The sequence below is a fragment of the Eretmochelys imbricata genome, chromosome 2 (genome assembly GCF_965152235.1).
Source record: "Eretmochelys imbricata isolate rEreImb1 chromosome 2, rEreImb1.hap1, whole genome shotgun sequence".
Taxonomy (NCBI): Eukaryota; Metazoa; Chordata; order Testudines; family Cheloniidae; genus Eretmochelys; species Eretmochelys imbricata.
The window spans coordinates 152,996,725-153,016,217 of NC_135573.1; the positions used below are offsets into that span (position 1 = coordinate 152,996,725).

The following is a 19,493-nucleotide window of genomic DNA, read 5'->3' on the forward strand; positions in this document are numbered from 1 at the left end:
AGCTGCAATATAGGAAGGAATCCTTTTCCAACATCTGTACCTGTGCCACTTCTTCCATAGAAGGTTGAGGAGTGGATGATTTATTTTTAATGTAAATATATGGCTAATGGACTGGCTACCGGGAAAAATGTGTCTCTTAAATAATTTCAGAGGAAAGAGGCCACTTTCCCACTCTAGGCTACAGTGGTCTTGATGGACTTGAGTGAGATAATATATTCTTACAATAATCACCCGGTGTGGAACGCCAGGCAATACCATGCTCAGGGAGTATTGTATCATAAACAGAACGATTACGACAGGTCGAAGATTCCAGACAACTGTTACATTGCCATGCCACAGCAATTAGCCGCCTGAAATCTCAGAAAAGCTCCCATGCAAGGTAACCATGTAAAAAATCACCGATGGCTACACGACTGGAAATGTGGTGCACATAACTTGAAATACTTGATGAGGACACCAAATTGCACATTCACATTGCTGAACACCTTCCAGCAGGCACAAAGGAGGATTGTTCGACCTGAAGATGTTTAAATTGCCACCACACAAGAGTTGGCAGGTTAAAAGTCAACATGCAGAAGTGCGACTATTCAAATGACCCAGGTACATTTGACTGCAGTGAAATACAAACTATGGAACGTCTGTTGATCTAACAGCTCCTGAAGAAGCTATGCACCGTGGAAAATCTTGCCAGGGCTACAGACCAGGACATATCATGTATCCAACGTGGGTAAAAACTACGATTCTGGTGCAAGGACATGAGAAGAAGGGTGACCCTCGTCAATCATGTATAGGATCAACATGAGTATTTAGTTTGAGTAACTCAGGGATCAAGTGCTCAAAACAGTGTAGGGTACAATTTTTGTGGTACAGCTAATTGTTTTCTTTTAGTTTCTAAGTTTTATTTGTTTTCTTAGTAGTGTGCAGAGGTAAGTTTTTTACCATGGATAATTTTTGCTTGTGTTCTTATAGACTGTAGGAAAATGTAGAAACAACCCACTCAAATTCTCCTAGTTTCTGTGCCACCTTTTGCACCTTTGATGTTAATAGATCAGTCTTGCTATTCTATGATGTGCTGCTTGCGTTGATGCTCTTAATTTTGTCATTCATTTCCTGCTATAAAGAGAAAACCTTTGAATCTTGTTAGTTTTTGATTGAGTCTTAAGTCAGATGCAGGAGTTAATAAAGAAGGCAAGCCTAGAATCTCAACTGAGTGATGCTGACCACTATATGATAAGGTCTAATATTAAAAAAAATAGGAAAATGGATAACCACAAGTTATAGGGAAAAGTAAGAATTTTTAAAACCATAGACTCTGCCTCAAGGCTATTTGAGAATTCTGTATTTCAGATATTGATGGTTTGAATGCTTATGATCAAAAAGTAAAAGGAAGAGAGTAAGATGGTAAGTTTAAGTGGAGAAGTGCACAAGTTTATTAATAGCAAGAAAGCTTATGTCAAATAGAAAATTCCTGTCAAACACTAACAGTAGACTGAAACAAACATACACCATATAAGGTACAAGTTCAAAATACTGTGGCAATAGGGATGATATGAAGAATAGATAGCCAGAGATATTAAGGTACTGTATCAAATTGTTTATGTGAGAAACAATAGGTCTGTGTATGTAATTGTAAACCCAGGTTACCTATCGAAAGGTGGGACCCAAATATTCTAGCTTCTATAGAATTTGGCAATAAATTCATGGGTTATGTTTTCAAATAAGAGTATTGATGAGTTATTAATTCACAATAAGATTCAGATATCAAATTCCCAGTTGCTCTTTTAACTACTCTGCTCATCAAGGGTGTGAATCTGCCATCCTTACTCCCTCTGAGAAATACCTCATTCAGCAAGCAATCCTATTTGTTTAAATGGACTACTTGAGCAGAGGGGTACTATTCAGCATGAGTAAAGGTGGTAATTTGACTCCAAACCAGTATTTAATTTTACCAATCTGGGATTAGAAAAGATGTTCATTCTAAAGTAGAATAGTTTGCTACTTATGAAAATTAGTATTGAATGATGACTTAATAGACACATTGTCCAATGTAACTTTGTATTTCTCTAAAAGTTCAAAAATGTTTCTTTTTATACGAATATAGATCAAATCTGGCACTCTGCTTTAATAATTCATACTCCTTATGTGTATTTATTTTCTTTGAATCATTTTCTGTGGTATCTTGAATATAAATATAGCAACAACAAGAAAGGGAAACAGTTACATTATTGAGAAGATGTGGACTGACATAAACAACCCTACTTGTTTGTTTCTCTGCAGATAGAAAGGAAGTGAAGGTGGGAGAGTATAATGCTGTAGCTGATACACTGGAAATAATCAACAACACCATCAGGTTCCAAGGTAGGACAGGAAATGGAAAAAATGCACAACAGTTATATGGATTGCTATATAGTTCAGACTTCATGCTTTATACAGACACGTTTTATTATTCTGTTACTGAAAAAAATGGTTATAAAATCATATGCTGAGGGGATTAGGGCCAGTCTATCGTGCTTGATATTTTATTATGTCACGCAAGCTCTTAAAAGCTACAAAAGGAGAGTTCTAAAAAGAAAGTAGCAACATTCTGAATGATTATATTGTGTTAGTATTTCTCATTTCGACATCTTGTGCTAATCATAAATGATCTGTGAAAATGGATATTCTTCATTATTTCACTGGGTTTCAGAATATGTTTTCTCTTTCATGTTCACAAATCCAAAATGCTTTAATTTCATTCCTGTGTCACCTCCAACAATCAGTCTCACTAACATGATGTGTGAGTATAGAAAGAGGAGGTTACATTTCTCTTAGTCTTTATAACTTCATGAAGATGCCAGTTGTCATTTTATTGTCTTCAGTAAACTTACAGAAATGAATAAGGGGTCTCTTTTTTCCCACAGATAATAGTTGTGTGCATGTATAACTAGGTACAGATACAACAAGTAGTCCGGTGGCACCTTAAAGACTAAGGTGCCACTGGACTTCTTGTTGTTTTTGTGGACACAGACTAACACGGCTACCCCCTGATAGGTACAGATAAAGGGCCAGATCTCGGGCCCTGCTAAAATTTCTTTATGCTGGTCTGGCAGCACAAAGCAGCATTAAACTCGTTTTAAAGGATCCATTGAAGATTCCCCCAGCATGAGGGATTGCTTGGGTGATACAGAACTGCCACACCCTTCTTTTCCCAGCACCCCAGCAGAAGCTGTGTGGCCAAGGTGTCCCTATATCCGTGCAATCCCTGGCTACTGGAATGGCCCTTTATGGCTTTTGGGAAGCTGGTGCTACTTTCTGTCTCAGAAAATCAGGAGTACAGGATCTGGCCCAAAGCTTTTGTATAGAATGCATACAGTATAACCAATCATAAAGTTAACAGCTATTAAATTGCATTTCCATTCTGCAAATGTGAAAAATAAATCTTATAGGACCATTGGTTGTTTCAGTTTAATACTGATACAAATACCCAACGTGCTCTATGCAGTCATTTAGTTACTGTAGATTTTGAGGATGGTGTCCTTTAATGTAAGCCTCTCTCATTCAGATATGTTCTTTATTGTATTTTTGTCTTATTGCCTGCTTAGTTTTGTGAAGAACATCGGCCTTCGGGTAAATATATAACTCCTGAATTAAAGTTCTGCAAAAGATTTGCAGTCTGAGGGGGGAATTCTCAGGTGTGTTGCTCCAGCCCAGCTAGTATAAAATGGCTGCAAAGTAGTCATAAGGCCCCTACAGGGCATATCCCCAGTATAGGGTCTCAGAGGTAGTACTCAGAGGTAGTGCAGAGCAGGCATAGACCTTTGCAGCAGTTGCCCGCACAGGTGTGTTCCAGGGGTGAGTTGGCAAGAGATAGAGCATGAACTGATCATTACTGTGCCCCAGGTATTCTACAATGGTGCAGCAACTTACTGGGGCCATTTCACATAGGACACAAGTTAGGGTAACCTTCAGGGCTGTTCTCATCTGAGTTGAGATGGGATCCTAGAAGCCCTGGGAAAGGGGAGACACGGGCTGCGCCCCCCTTCAGCTCCTGAGCCAGGCTCAGCACTGGTGCAAGGATGATTCTGCCAAGGGAGTGCTCCCAGAATCCACTCCCTGATGGGTTAGGCATAGCATCACAGGATACAAGACCAACCAGCTGCTTCTATAAAAGCTCTCATATAATATCTACACCACTTGATCAGCTCAATACTGGTGGCCCATTGGGAAATGTATTCAGTGTTTTAAAATATTTTTCCAAGTTAATTTTCTTATGAAATCATAGAAATATATCTGTATGCTTCATGCTTGGTTTTTTTAACTGTCTTGGAACGGTTTAGGGAGTAATGATGGTTTATCCTGTAAGAAATTTGATGGGATGTGCCAACTGTGTCTTTGGGGGGGGGGAGGGTTTCAACCCCCTCCCCCCTTATGCCCTTCTTTTTTAAGTCAGCAGTTAGAAGTGTGGTTATGGTAGAATAGTGTGTTAATCCATTTCTAACCCTATCTACTAAATGAAAACAACCACGTTTCACAAAAGTTGACAAATTCAGTTGTGGCTAAACAGGATTAAGAGTTTGCTGCACCCTGCGTGGGCAGGTTTCAACCACTGAGACTGTTTTAAAAGATGAAGGCCTATGGGAGGAAGAATAGTCTTGTGACTGGGACTCAGGAAAGTTGGGTTCAGCTCTTGGTTGTGTTTTGGAGTTGTGGTGTGATATTAGATAGGGTGATCAGATGTCCCGATTTTATAGGGACAGTCCCAATATTTGGGGCTTTTTCTTATATAGGCTCCTATTACCCCACACTCCCTGTCCCAATTTTTCATACTTGCTATCTGGTCAGCCTAGATATGAGACAAGGAGCTCAGTGTATCTGAATCTCATTTCCCCATCTGTAAAATAAGGGTATTAAAATTAATTTTGCCCATCCTTCCTCTGTCTTGACTATTTAGATTTAGATAAGTATGTAGGGCAGGGATTGTCCCTGACATTGTGTTTATATGTAAGGCTATGTTTTAGTCATGGGTATTTTTAGTAAAAATCATGGACAGGTCACAGGCAGTAAACACAAATTCAGGGTCTGTGACCTGTCCATGACTTTTACTATACCCCTGGCTAAATCTTGGGCCAGGGGGCTGCAGGTGCTCTGGGCGGGAGTGGTCTGGGGGTGCCGTGGGTGCTGGGGGGTGGCCTGGGACCCCCGCTGGTGCTGCGGGCAGGGGGAGGTGGCAGTGTGCGGCCTGGGACCCTTGCTAGTGTGGGGGAGGGGGGTTGGCAGGGCTTTCAGGCTCCCTACCCAGCTCCACATGTCCCTGCAGCTCCTAGGGGGAGGGAAGGCCAGGGTGGCTCTGCGCGCTGCCTCGGCCTCAAGCTCCGGCTCCGCACCTCCCGTTAACTGGGAACTGCAGCCAATGGGAGGTCAGGAGTTGCACGGTCACGCCGGCCACTTCCTGGGTAAGCACCGCTCTGCACCCCAACCCCCGACTCAGCCCTCAGGCTCCTCCCACACCTAAACTGCTGCTGACCATGTGGCGGCTTGAGTGTTTGGACAGCCACTGAGCCAGCAGCACTGGCCCCTGCAATGGTCACGGAAAGTCACGGAATCCGTGACTTCCGTGACAGACACACAGCCTTATTTACATGCAATGGGCTTTTTCACATTTTTTATTGTTTTTTTTCAAATACAAATATACAGGATTCATCATAATACACAAAGAAAGAAAGAAAAGGTTAAGATAAAGGGAAGGAAGTGAAGCAAAATATCTATCTTCAGGGGCTGCATTAATCAATGGGCTTTAAAAAGTCAACCCAAATTGCTTTGAATTTTTTGGGCATTCCCCTTCTGTGGAATGCCAGTCATCCATTAGCTGCAAGGTCAGCCACATCACTGAGCCAGGCATCAATATTTGGTCTGGATCAACCATTTTCATTTTTGCAGGAAGAATTTTTTAGTGACCAAAGCTGCATGTTGGAACCATGCCACCTTGTTACCAATTCACCTCCAGGTATCAGGAACATATCCAAGAATGAAACTTACTATCACAATCCCTACAAGGACAGAGCAGGGGCAAACTTGAGGCTAAGAATAGCTGAGGAATTCATAGTCAGGTCCAGACCAGGGTTGATACCAAGGATCAGAGTCCAGATTAGGTTTCCAGGTCTGAGTCAGGAGGCAAAGTCAAGTTAACCTTTCACACTGCCCTCTATGGAATTGACATGGAAACCTTTTCCATTGTGAAGAGATAATCAGGCACGAACCCCTTCTGTGTGGCTTAAGTAATGTGGAGAGCCTTTCACAATCCCTCTGCACACAGATGAATATCAGCTGAAGTGGAAATATAGAGAACTGTTACAGTGTCAAAATTACTCTTTTTCTTAAGCCAGGTAGCCCCCAAATGGCATGGAAGCTGGCTGGGGTTGGGTGTAATGACTTTGACTGACAACCCAATTGTATGTTCTAAAACATAGATTTGAATTTGTTTGCGGTAGAGTTAACACACCTAAGGCCATATTCTTCCCCAAACATATGGTAGCACAAAGGGGCTGTAACGGCTTGCTGCTGTTTTTGCTCTTTGGTCAGTCCTTGCTTGATGACAAAATATTGGGCCAAATTTTGAAGTACTCACTTCGTTTTAACTTGGGCAAATTGCTAGTGATTTCAGTTGAATAAGGACTTACTGGAATCCTAATAAGGATTTTAGGGTTTGACTAGCTGTAAATAAAAGTAGACTAGGAAAGAATATTCTTAGCCTGTGACTACTTGCGTCATCTCCAATTCAGAAAAGCATTTAAGCATGTGTGTTGCAGTGCTTATTTGTTTTCCTGAATAAGGATGGACTTAAGCACATGCTTAAAGCTTTCTTGAATTGGGACTTTCTCCTTCCAACAGGGTATTATATCATTTCAGAAGTCCAAACTTTTCTTCACTATCTGGTATATCTCCGTTGAAGTAAATGGCTTTACCTCAGGGATGAATATGGCCCACTGTCTTTAGATCTTCTGGGGGTAATAGAAGGGATATATTTTTTCACAAGAATTCAGTCTTTATGTGGGCTTTAGCCAATTTTTATTCTTGAAATTTTAGGATTGGAGCCTCCAAAGGACAAAACGATTATACAAGAACAGCTGCGCAAGATCTCCTTGCCTCTCTACAGTATTCTTTCAGCACTTACTATCCTAGGAATGATCATGGCCAGTGCTTTTTTGTTCTTTAACATCAAAAACAGAAATCAGAAGTAAGAAATGTACATTATCTTTTTCCTTTTCTTTTTTTTCATATTTAAGTATCACATTTGTGGACACTAAAATCATATGAAGAGAACATCACATTGGGAAGACCATATTCTTAAAATGTTATTTGTTTTAATTGAAGTTACTATACAACAGCTTTGTATTGAAAGACGTTAACTATCCATTTGATCAAATCCTTTAATTCTGTTTGAAAAATTAATCTTTTCCACTGTGTTATTAGCATAAACCCTAGCTAATTAACCAATGTGTAAATTAGGGAGTAGCTTTAGCAGAGAAGATCAAAACCCTTAACAATCAATATGCTTATCCAGACTTTTTTAGAAAGCACAATTAATTTGCATGTTTCTAGATTTCCAGTGGAATTCCACAAGTGGGGTCGGCCATCTGTTTAATTAATTTTATAGGAAACTGTTCATTATGCTTTGAGTCATCTAACTGTTGTCTTTTTCTATTTAATGCACCGTCTGCGTCTGTCTGTAGGCTAATAAAGATGTCCAGTCCCTACATGAACAACCTTATTATCCTTGGGGGGATGCTTTCCTATGCCTCTATTTTTCTTTTTGGCCTTGATGGATCCTTTGTCTCTGAAAAGACATTTGAGACACTTTGCACAGTAAGTAACTTCAAATTCTCTAGCTTAAGAAGCTCTTGCAAACAGGTTTATGTTTTGTGCAAAAGGGATAATTTTTAGCACGTTATATGTATGTTCTCTGTGAATTATTCTGTACGTTTTAACACTGATTCTTTTACTTCTTTTGCCAGGATTTTCACATCTGGGTCCAAATTCTGAGCAGTCCAGAGCACCTGCATCTGCTGTTGAAGCCAGTGGAACTTGCAGGTGCTCAGAACCTCTCAGGGTTTGGTCCATGGTTCCAGTCTTAAGTGTAACTGCACTTCTAAATTTCGAAATTATATATTTGTTATTTATTGAAAGCTGCCTGTGTAGAGCAGCATCTGATCAGAACTGTGGTCTATTATGATTTTCTGAGCATACATGTTTTCTTTGTCATCAATTAAACATTATTATACATTTCCTGATTGTAGCCTACTACAGAATTTTCTTCCAGTCCTCTCTAGACCCAAAAGAAGTTCATTTTACGCAAGTATTCTAGAACTATTTTCAAGCTTGGTTGTAAACTATTGGAGGCACCAATCCAGCAAATACTGTCACACATGTTTAACTTTACACAAGTGATAGTCCATTGATTTCAGTGGAAAGATGATCTCTAAGATAGCTAGTCCACTTTAGAGTAGGACTAGGATTTTAAACTGAGGACTTGTCTTTATGCAGAGTTTCACAAGTTAAGTAAGGTGTGATTTTAAATCTAGTTAAACCAGTGCAAAAGGCCATGTGGACACTCATTTTGGTTTACTTATAGTCAGATAGGAACAGGTTTTAGTTAAGCCAAAGTTAGCCACTCTAAAACCAAAATAAAATCATCCACACAGGGGTTTGTATCCAATTAACTAATCTAATTTAATTAAACTGATGGAAGTCCATGTATAGACCAGGCTTGAGTCTACAATTAAACAGGGAACCAATGGAGCTTATTGGTCAGTATTGCCAAGAAAGAGGTCTACTGCATGCTGCAAAATTATGGAGTTTCCAAGTAAGTTACTTTGTCAGCCCCAGGTAGAATGAGTTGCATAAGGTAAGAACATATGTACACTTATGGCAACCACGATTACAGTGCGACATTTTGATTATAGCTTGTCATGATCTATACGGTAGAAATATTATTTTAACAATTGACCATAAACCTTTATTTAAAATAAAAGGAACAAAACTGAGGTACTTTCTTTTGCAGCTGCTATACTGCTGTGATGATATTTTATATTGGTCAGATATCTTTATGACATTCAATATTAATCCTCTTTAGAACATGGGAGGGCAGATGATCTTTCCAGTTTTCCTGTAGAAACGGAGGCACCCCAAGCAAAATTCAGAAAATGTCCTTTCTTCAGGAATAAGCTGTACTCTTCAAAGAAGATAGGGCAGGAGATAAGAGGAACATACTTACAAGAAAGGATAAAGGACATTCTTTCCAAAAATAACACAAATGATACTTAAATTATACAAAATCATTGTCATTGAACAAAACCATAAGATTGTACTCAGCCACCGGTGCCTGAGAATATTACATCTAATGTTTGAATTAAGATGCTTCCAGATAAATCTATAGAAGAAATGAAATATTATGTGACTTTATTTTTCATTGTTCTTTGGTTAGTGAACATTTGCAGAGTATTAGGAAGGTGTTTAGTGTATGTAATATTCACAGAAAGGCTTATCACCTCTTAGAAGTTTCTGAACAAGTCCTGCCCTAAAGTGCACTGATCATCTACTGAGTTTGTTCTGATGGTGTGATGCTGGCAACTTAATATCCTTAAACCAGGAGCTCTGTTAAAATAGGTGGAATCAGTCTCTTTAGTTTAAAATTTCAAGGCAAAAAACGATGTTAAAATGGAGTTATGGATAAGAGTATGTAACCTTAATTTAAGATTAAAGGTTAAAAAAATATGACAGTGATGGTGCAATTATCTCCAGACCAAGCATTATAAACCCAGAAAATTCAGTGTTAAGTTTACATTAAAAATAAATGTGAACATGTTAAGTTAAAAAATGCACATTTAAGGCATTCAGACAGCTATTGCTTGATGGAAAAACAGAGACTGAAATTGAAATACATCACTAATCAAGTTAATTTCACTGAAATTTTGTTTCAAAAGGGAAAAAAAAAGTTCCAGTAATGTGAAAACATCCTATTTTGACCTTTTTGGAACAAAATAGTTTGATTTTTTGGCTTTGAAACAACTTTTCAATTTGATTTTTTAAAATTTTATATTGTATATTCCAGTGCAAAATAAAAAATAAAAACCAATAGTGAAACATTTCAATGTTGTTGAAACTCAATGTTTCAGTAGATCGCAAAACAATTTTTTTCAGCATTTTCCATTGCAGAGAACTTCAAAGTATTCAGGTTTTTTTTCTCCAATTCAAAATGAAGCCAAAATCTCAAAATCTTTTGTGAAATGGAATTTCTATCCTTTGTCCAGTCCTACAGACAATCTTTATTGTGGCCAGTAGTGACAGTGACGCCATGCAATAATCATCTGATTATAATTAAGGCATTTTAGCATCCACGGTCCCAGATTAGATTAAACTGTTTCAAGACACTTTCAGTTTTTTCATATTTTTTCCTCTTGTAGTATCACTGACCTGTAAAGTTAAAACTGTGGGCTTAATTTATAGGCTTGATGCAGGAGTCATTGAGTAAAAATTCTGTGCCCTGTGTTGTGCAGGAGGTCAGACTAGATCATCATAATCTAGCCTTAAAATCAGTGAAGATGAATTAATGAATACTACATTTGTTAAAGAGCATATTTTTAATTAATTAATTGTAAGCTACTAAATGGATTTATTTGTAAAATCTCAGAAAATATATTCAGTACTCCAAGTGCTGTAAATTTGGAGAGAACATCCTCTATTTTTTCCACAGAAAACAAAGAGGTTCAATCCCTGTGTTCTTTGTAAAACAGAACTGAGTTTTAACAATGGAGTCACAACTCTCATGTGCACAATGGAATTGCCAGCAGTGCCTCAATGCTAAAATATTTCAGTTGCCTAATATCCTTGTGTAATTGCTCTACTTCCTGTTTTTCAAATTCCTGGCCAGACTTTACACTATTATTCTAAACACAGCAAGAAATTAGTTGCAATTTACTGCACTGGTGACTCATTAGCAGCTTTAATTCTTTTAATTTTCAAAGATATTGCTGTGTCTGTTATACACGATCTTAACTAAAGACAGTTTTCATTTATAAGACAAAATGACAAGCAAAACTGATGTATTACATATGGAAAAAAGATCTGTAGAGACTACCAAAGAAAATATTTAAGTAGTTTAAATATCTTATTTCACTGAATAATAAAAGGAGAAGGAAAAAATCTTCAAGCTAGACCATAAATAAAAGGCCTCAACTGAAGTTATGCTCATTGGATATAGTCCACATTTATCCCCTTCTTGGGGTTTGGCTTTATTGTTTTCTTACATATTCACGATATATAAAGATCAGCTTACCATTTCCCCAAAAACATGACTGTTTCTAGGGGTTTCCAAAACTACGCAGAAACATTGGAATTGCCCTACTGGATCAGCCAGGTGGTCCATTGTCACAGACTGCCAGGCCCTTTAAGGGGAGTCAGGCTCAGCCTGGCCTGTGACCTAGCAGTCAACCCTCAGGTAATTCTGATTTGGTGACTCAGTTACAATTAGTGATCCCAGCTGGGAAATGGTCCAGGAGACCCATACAGATTGGGAAGAGAACTCAGTGAGAGAGGAGACCCAAGAAAGCAGAGCAAAGCAAGTTCCCACTCTCTGGGCTGGGGCAGGTGAAGGTGGGCTGGAGAAAACCACAGGGATTAAGTTAGGCTCCTGTGGGATGCCCCGAGACCCACCCTCCTCCTCAGGTTTCAGACCTGGAGCTCCAGCCTAAGCAGGAACATCCACATGGCTATTTTTAGCACCATAGCGTAAGCCTTGCAAACCCAACTGTGTGTGTTGCAGAAGTCACCAGAACCCTGCCAGACCAGCAGTGTCTATCTGTAGCTAGGACTCACATGTTATATGCAATCAGTAAACATTTTTTGCACCCCACTGTGTCCATGTGCTTCCTTCATATTACGTTTGTGTAAAGAAAAGAAAATACAATATTATCACAATGTGTAAATATTTGCACTCTCTATGGAAATGCCACAATACCTTGAAAGAAAAGTGGAACACCATATAAGAATAGATTATTTAAAAAAAAAACTAAAGAACAGATATTTAAAGCATTTCAAGCTTTTGTGGAGCCAAAAGATGTGACTTGGGGATAATGCAATGGAAGGTGCTGAAATTTGTGAAAAACTACATAAAAACTAGTATAGAAACTAATTCTGTAGCATTCTCCTAAAAAAAAAAAATCAATTTCAAAGCATTATAATGCAGAGATGTGGCTAAAAATTAACTTGTACAGAGCCTAACCACTAGTTCTTTTCTTGGGGCAGATGGGAAAGTGGTGTATGCTGGGATATACAAGCACACAGCAGAAGCTTTTGAACTTCTTGCATTGATGAGGAGTCCTTTCCAGTTAGGTAGGGATGGTCCTTGTGTGCTCCTAAAGCTGCTCACAAAGTTCAGGTGATTTGGCTCCCTAGTGCAAATTATTCCTGGTTAGGGCAATCCTAAGGAGCAGTGTTTCTCTGTAGTACAGATTTTATTGTTTTCAGAGGGTGCTGTGCTTTATGGATTTGCTGAATTCTTCTACCACCTGCCCATAACCTACATCTTCATTTATTCTGTTTACAGATATGTGGCAAATGTAGAATCCTGTAATTGTTTTTGGAGGTGGGTGGGTGTGACGTGGTATGACATCATACCAGATAAACTTTTGCTAGCACTGAATGTTTTCAGGCAATTTTTGGATTCATTACAATACCATTTTTATTCTGCAATGTGCTTGTCACAGGAGGATATGGTATATTGCATTTGCTATGTTGAAATTCAAAACTGAACATTAACAAGAGCCCCAGTTCAGCAAAGCACTTAAAGTGTACGATCAACTACTTTGCTGAATAGGGATGCAATTATACATGAGTTTACGATGAGTATATGATCAAGTGCTTTCATGAATTAGGGCCAGTGTTCCTAAACTCAGTTACTGCTTCCATCTTGCTATTTCCTCTTTTCTATGCAAAGTTAATTAAGTACATTCACTATATACTGTACTCAATCTCTGTGTATTTACAATAGGTGGCAAACTGCATTCCATAATGTCAGCTGCGGTGTGATTTAATGTCCTATCTAGAATAGAACAGGCCAAATATCCTGCAATAAATGTCCAATATGCATGGACTGAAAATTAGCTGAAGGCTAAGCAAAGTGAAATCATAAATAGCACTGAGTACTGAATTGTGAGGAGGTGTCCAGGGCAGTACTGCATAGATTTATAGCATCTTTATTAATGATAATCTGGAAAATAGCAAAACACTACTTCAGTTAAATTTGCAGATACAATCAACTAGGAAGTGTTCCAGAGGATAAGGAGAAATACTTCAAAGAGGCTACCTTTTATTTTTAATCTTACAGTCACCATGGTATCTGAGCACAAGAGAAGCTGGAAATATGGACTGAAATCAAATGTGATGCAAACTGAAAAAATGCAAGCCAGTGGAAAAATAATTGAGAAAACAGCTATCAAATGGTCAAGAGAGTTCTGGAAAGCAGAAATGCCATGAAAGTGTGTGGTGCCTAGATACTAAACTAATGCGCACACTGGAAATAATTAAGATAGAATACTAAATCTAATAATATATGGACTTTTGTACCTTCAATTGGAGGATATTTCAAAGTGCCTTACAAAAAATTAGTTAAGCTTAGCAATGCCCTGTGAGCTTGGTACTGGGCTCATTGTGGGCTGAGAAGGCTAATGTGTCCCTAAGGGTGGGTCTGATCCCAGCTTCCCTCAAAATGAGCAGCTGTTTGTCCCTCAACCTGTGCAATAGATACACAACCGCCATTAATATCATCTGGGAACATATGAATGGGGAGGGGGCTGTAAAGGAGCCAGTTGTGACTGTCTGATCTAGCCATTTTATACCAGCCTTGGCATAGTTTGCAGCAGTTTTGGGGCTGCTCTAAAGTAGGCCTGCTCTCTTTTCAAACTGATGGGATAAGACCTTCTGCATGTAGCCTGTGTAGGAGCAATTAGCAAAGACTTTATCATGATGCTTCACAATGGCCCACTTAGTCTTGATAGTCCTCCTTGATAGGCAGGGAGAACAAGTTTAGAGCAGGCCTTTTTTACAATTATAAGCAAAACTTACATATTACCTTTGTAGCATGGGATCCAGATGTTACAAGTAGGATTAATACATGCAGCAACTTGTAAGTCTTTCATAGAGTCTAAACACATCTAAACACAACTTTAACACCTCTCTTGAACAATACTAACCTACAGGGGAGCTGGTCTGGTTTCCAGATATGAATTTGTCAGTACTCGGCTAACGCCTACAGCGTTGGCAACAGCTGGCACCAGGTCTGCCAGTGACACATCGAGCACTTCTGAAAATCAGGCCCTATATTCCTTGGATTCAGTTCAGTTATTACAGGGGACAATAAAGGTCAGCTAGCCTCCATATGAGGAAGTTTTTTTGAGTGAAATACTCCAGTCAGAGAGAAACGAATGTGCTATACTTTACAAGATAACTATGTCTGTGATATAATTTACATTTTTCTTTACAAAATCTAATGTGTCATCATGTACTCTGGCACAAAGAAACCTAGATATAGGCTATTAAAATTTGGAAAATGTGCCTGGTAAAAAAATTAAATATAAGTACTGCAGCATCTGAACCAGTTGTACATTTTATTGGCTCTTGACATTACCTGCTGAACAATCCGTCCCACATTCAAAACCATTGGGACGTAAGAGCACACATACCTCTGTCTGGTTACTGTATTTCTTATGCTCTCACCTCTTATGCCTTCCAGTTATTTCTTTATTCTTTCAACTTTTATATGTGCTTCATTTTCTTTCCCTCAAGTTCAGTTATTTTGATGGGGATTTTCAGTAGAGCCAAAGACTGTATGGCACTGTCAGAGTGACTGGCCCCTGTGAATAGGTAGGTGAATAGTAGGTCAAGTACCCCTGTGCCAGGACAGATGTGCACATTTGGCCAATTAAGAGAGTGGGGCTCCAATTGGGGGCTATCAGAAGCTGGGAGAGACTCAGTGAGTTGGAAGAGACTTGGTGAATCAGAGCTGCCTGAGTAGGAGTCATGGATAGGGGAGAGCTTCTAGAGACTATATGTTTGGAACTTGGGAGAAGGCTGAAGGCAGGAGAGCAGTAAGAGAAGTTTTCTGTCTCCAGGCCAAAGAGCCAGGGCTGAAGAACTGGAAATAGAAGAACCATTAGATGGCTAGGGGGAGTAAGGCATGCTCCTTTGGTAAAAAGATTTCCCAGCAGAGAGCCTGGTGGGGTTCCTGCTGGCAAGACTAGGCTTATACTCCAATAGGAAGAACTGGGGTGGTTGTACTGCTACAAGCACAAGGGAGGACTGCCAGACACTCTGGCTGTGGTCAAAGGTGCTGGTGTGTTATAGGTGGGGTGTTGTGGGCTGAGTGAGCTTAACACTGTTTCCAGTGGCATGACACATTATATGTGCTTGGGACTCAGTTGTGGACAACTTGCCCAATATCTTATAAGGACGGTAGTATTGTGTCAAGAGGGCTTGATGGAGTTACTGGGAACTCTGAAAAAGGAAACGAAGGCAGTTGTGCCTGTCATGCCATGGGAGGCCACTACAGTTGGGGAGGCCCTATAACATGTACCAAATTCCCACTGCATTTCAATGGCATTTGGGCATCTAATTTTCTTAGGCTTCTTTTTAAAAATGACAGCTGGGGTTTTCAGCCAGCCTTCCTGTGTTTTGCTTGCTCTCTTGTTTTTCTTTTCTACATTTTAATTTTAATCTATGTGTTTTGTGTAACCATTTCCATGACCACCACAATCTGTGCTGCTCGCTCAGAGCCTCATCTTGCTCCTGTTAAAGTCAGAGAGAGTTCTCCAATTGACTGTAATGAGAGTAGGTTCAGCTTCTATCTTGATAAGTCAAATTTCCTTCAAACAAATTATAGGGACAAAAGTTTTAAAGCTAAATGGATGGTCCACATGCTGAACCAAGTACACATTGGGTCACCAGAGAATGTAAGGCAGTAATTTGCGATTCAAATTTATTAATGAAATATTTAGTACATTTTACCTCTCCTTCAGTAGCAGAACGTCTAGATGTTAAAGCCACTTGTAGAATCATGAACAATTAGTATATAATCTAACATTATTACTGGGGCAATTGAAAATGGCCTAAAGTTTATTACAAAGGTCAAGAGGGAAGTCTACAGTATGTGAGAGAGAGTGAGAGCACAATAGTTGATTTGTGTGGAAACAGCAGTTTTGAATTTTCTAACATTATTCCTGCACACTTTTTGACAGTACTGTGCAGATACCACAGACTCTAAGGAATGCATTGAAAGACTTAGGTATGTCATAAAAGAGCTTGATTTTTTTTAAAAAATCATGTTGAACTGTAAGTGCACATACTCAAATGTTTGTGGCCTGCGTTTTCTTCTCCTCCCACTGGAATCTAATGGAGTTTTGCTGTTGACTTCAGTGGCAGCAGGATCAAACCCAAGGTGAACAGATGTTTCTATAAATGTGTACATTTCTATTCATTCTAATGTTTCTTGTAATGATACCAGTCCCACAAAGCACTTATACAGGTGCTTAACTTTAAGCATCTGAGTAACCCTACTGAAATCCATGGGATTGCTCACCTGTTTAAATACCTGTGTTAGTATCCAGCTGGATCCAGCTTTAGAGGGGGATTGCAACAGTAATAACACTTACACTGCTGTATTTTTCCTGAGAATAGCTCAAATAAATGGAAATGTTATTGTCAGCAAGGGAAACTCCTTATTTTCAAAGAATTCTATATTGTGATTTTTCTCCAGGTCTGGAGAAACAAAAGTACTGGCTTTGATGGGAGTCCTGTATGCTAGCAGAGGGCAGAATTTAGGACACTGTTGTCTTGGGTGAACCAATTTCACTGTTCACGTCATGGCACCTTTCTACCCTCTCCACTGTAAATCAAAGCAATATCTTAACTATATTAAGCAAAAATAATTGAGAAATAGGACCATGAGTCATTATTAGTTTTGTCAGGTTCTTTTAGCTTTGTATCTAGATCCAACGCAAACGATGATCATTTCTCTAAAAATCAGATAAGATAGAAACTGATCATGATGTTACTGTACTCAATGTACAGTAAATACCTTGTTTTACTCTGTGTTTTATGAATGATGGCAGAAAAATGGAAGGTTATTTCTTTTAAATTAAAACCTATTTTCATTTTAAAATCATCCTCACATGCTTGGCTGCAGAGATCTCATTCTGAGAAAATTATTTTTAACTAGGAGGGTTTCCACTACAGCCAATAGGCTATATTATTATAATATAAATTAATCCAAATCATAACCTTTTTGTACTGAGCATAGTAAAAATAACATTTTTTTCTGAATTATGAACATAATTGAATTTATTAGTATCCCCCAGGATAACTGCTACTTGAGTAAGGACAAAAAAGAGCTTTACTAGAGATATTAAAATATCAAGTATCTGTCTGCCAAAATATCACTATTGTGTACTCAAAAGTATTGAATATTTATTAACACATTTGAACATCACATACAATTATCACACTGTAAAGGGGCTAGGCCGGGGCTCAACCCTCTCCGGGGCGGCAGGGAGCCACACTGGCTCGCTACACACAGTTAACTTTGGGGGAATTTGTCCAGCCACCGGAGTCTCCCTCGGCAGCCCTTGTGCTAACTGGAATAAGCACCGTAGGCCTGGGCCCTGAGTCAGAGCGAGGCACCAAATAGTCAGTAGCTCAGGCAGGGGCTGAGCAACACAGCATGTGTGAATTAGCCCAGGCCTCCAAGGACCTGGAAGAGGGGGAGACTGGAGGGACGCAGGCCCACCCATTCCACTGCGTCCCAACCTGGGGCCCTAGCAGCAGCAAACGACCTGCTGCTGAGTCAGTGGGGATCCTGACCGCAACACACTGACATGCGTTCTGGCAGAGTTACAGCCAGACGAGGGTCGGCTGCCCCCGGGCTACTTCCTGAGTCCCCTCCTTCCGGTACCTGGGTCACGGCGGTGTTCCCTGGGGGGGTCCAGCACCATGGGCTCCTCGGGGCAGTGGACCAGCGGGAGGTCCAGCCACTCCCCTGGGTAGCTGGCAAAAGGCAGGTCCAGCCACTCCCCCGGGTAGCTGGCGCAGGGCAGGTCTGGCCAGTCTTGGCATGTACCTGGGGCCGTGGGGTTTTCCCAGTTGTGGACTAGGCTGGCTACATCTGGCCTCCCCAGCGGCTGGTTCTCTAGTGAGCTCTGAGGGCCCGCCTTTCTACTTCTGGGTCGCTGCCTGTCCCTCTGAGGGGTGGGCTCAGAGCTTCCTGGCTCTGCCCACTGTGGTGTCTGGAGGGGCTCGACCCTCTCCGGGGCAGCAGGGAGCCACACCACCTCGCTACACACACATTTTGGGAAAAGAACCCGTTGCATGCTGACTAGAAGAGAAATCACAAACCAGTAGCCTAAAAACTGTGGTATAACGTGGATTTTCGAAACCAATTGGAGTTGACTTAACTCTGCTATATTGAGGTGAATAGCAAAACTGCTATCTATAAGATACACCTAAAGATTTCACATTCTTTGTAAACTTTGATTTTTTAATTTTTTTTTTTTTTTGCCATCCTGGATACCTTTCTCCAATGATTTCTACTCTCAATGTCTCATTCACCTTATACATTTTGGTCTCTGCCTGGTCATATGTGTACAAAGAGAAAAGGAGTACTTGTGGCACCTTAGAGACTAACAAATTTATTTGAGCATAAGCTTTTGTGAGCTACAGCTCACTTCATCGGATGCATACTGTGGAAAGTATAGAAGATCTTTTTATACACACAAAGCATGAAAAAATGGGTGTTTACCACTACAAAAGGTTTTCTCTCCCCCCACCCCACTCTCCTGCTGGTAATAGCTTATCTAAAGTGATCACTCTCCTTACAATGTGTATGATAATCAAGGTGGGCCATTTCCAGCACAAATCCAGGGTTTAACAAGAACGTCGGGGGGGGGGGGGCAGGAAAAAACAAGGGGAAATAGGTTACCTTGCATAATGACTTAGCCACTCCCAGTCTCTATTCAAGCCTAAGTTAATTGTATCCAATGTGCAAATGAATTCCAATTCAACAGTCTCTCGCTGGAGTCTGGTTTTGAAGTTTTTTTGTTGTAATATCGCAACTTTCATGTCTGTAATCGTGTGACCAGAGAGATTGAAGTGTTCTCCGACTGGTTTATGAATGTTATAATTCTTGACATCTGATTTGTGTCCATTTATTCTTTGACGCAGAGACTGTCCAGTTTGACCAATGTACATGGCAGAGGGGCATTGCTGGCACATGATGGCATATATCACATCGGTGGATGTGCAGGTGAACAAGCCTCTGATAGTGTGGCTGATGTTATTAGGCCCTGTGATGGTGTCCCCTGAATAGATATGTGGGCACAGTTGGCAATGGGCTTTGTTGCAAGGATAGGTTCCTGTGTTAGTGGTTCTGTTGTGTGGTATGTGGTTGCTGGTGAGTATTTGCTTCAGGTTGG

At 40.0% G+C, this 19,493-nt stretch overlaps 1 protein-coding gene across 1 annotated transcript in view; it reads left to right on the top strand.

Annotated features, from left to right (window-relative positions):
* The window catches only part of GABBR2 (gamma-aminobutyric acid type B receptor subunit 2), an 840,990-nt gene that overhangs the window by 549,364 nt on the left and 272,133 nt on the right, over window positions 1-19,493 (top strand). The window contains exons 9-11 of the mRNA XM_077809185.1: window positions 2,278-2,358; window positions 7,063-7,213; window positions 7,710-7,842. Of these exons, the coding sequence (XP_077665311.1) occupies window positions 2,278-2,358; window positions 7,063-7,213; window positions 7,710-7,842 (365 nt within the window). The remainder of the gene's footprint in view (window positions 1-2,277; window positions 2,359-7,062; window positions 7,214-7,709; window positions 7,843-19,493) is intronic.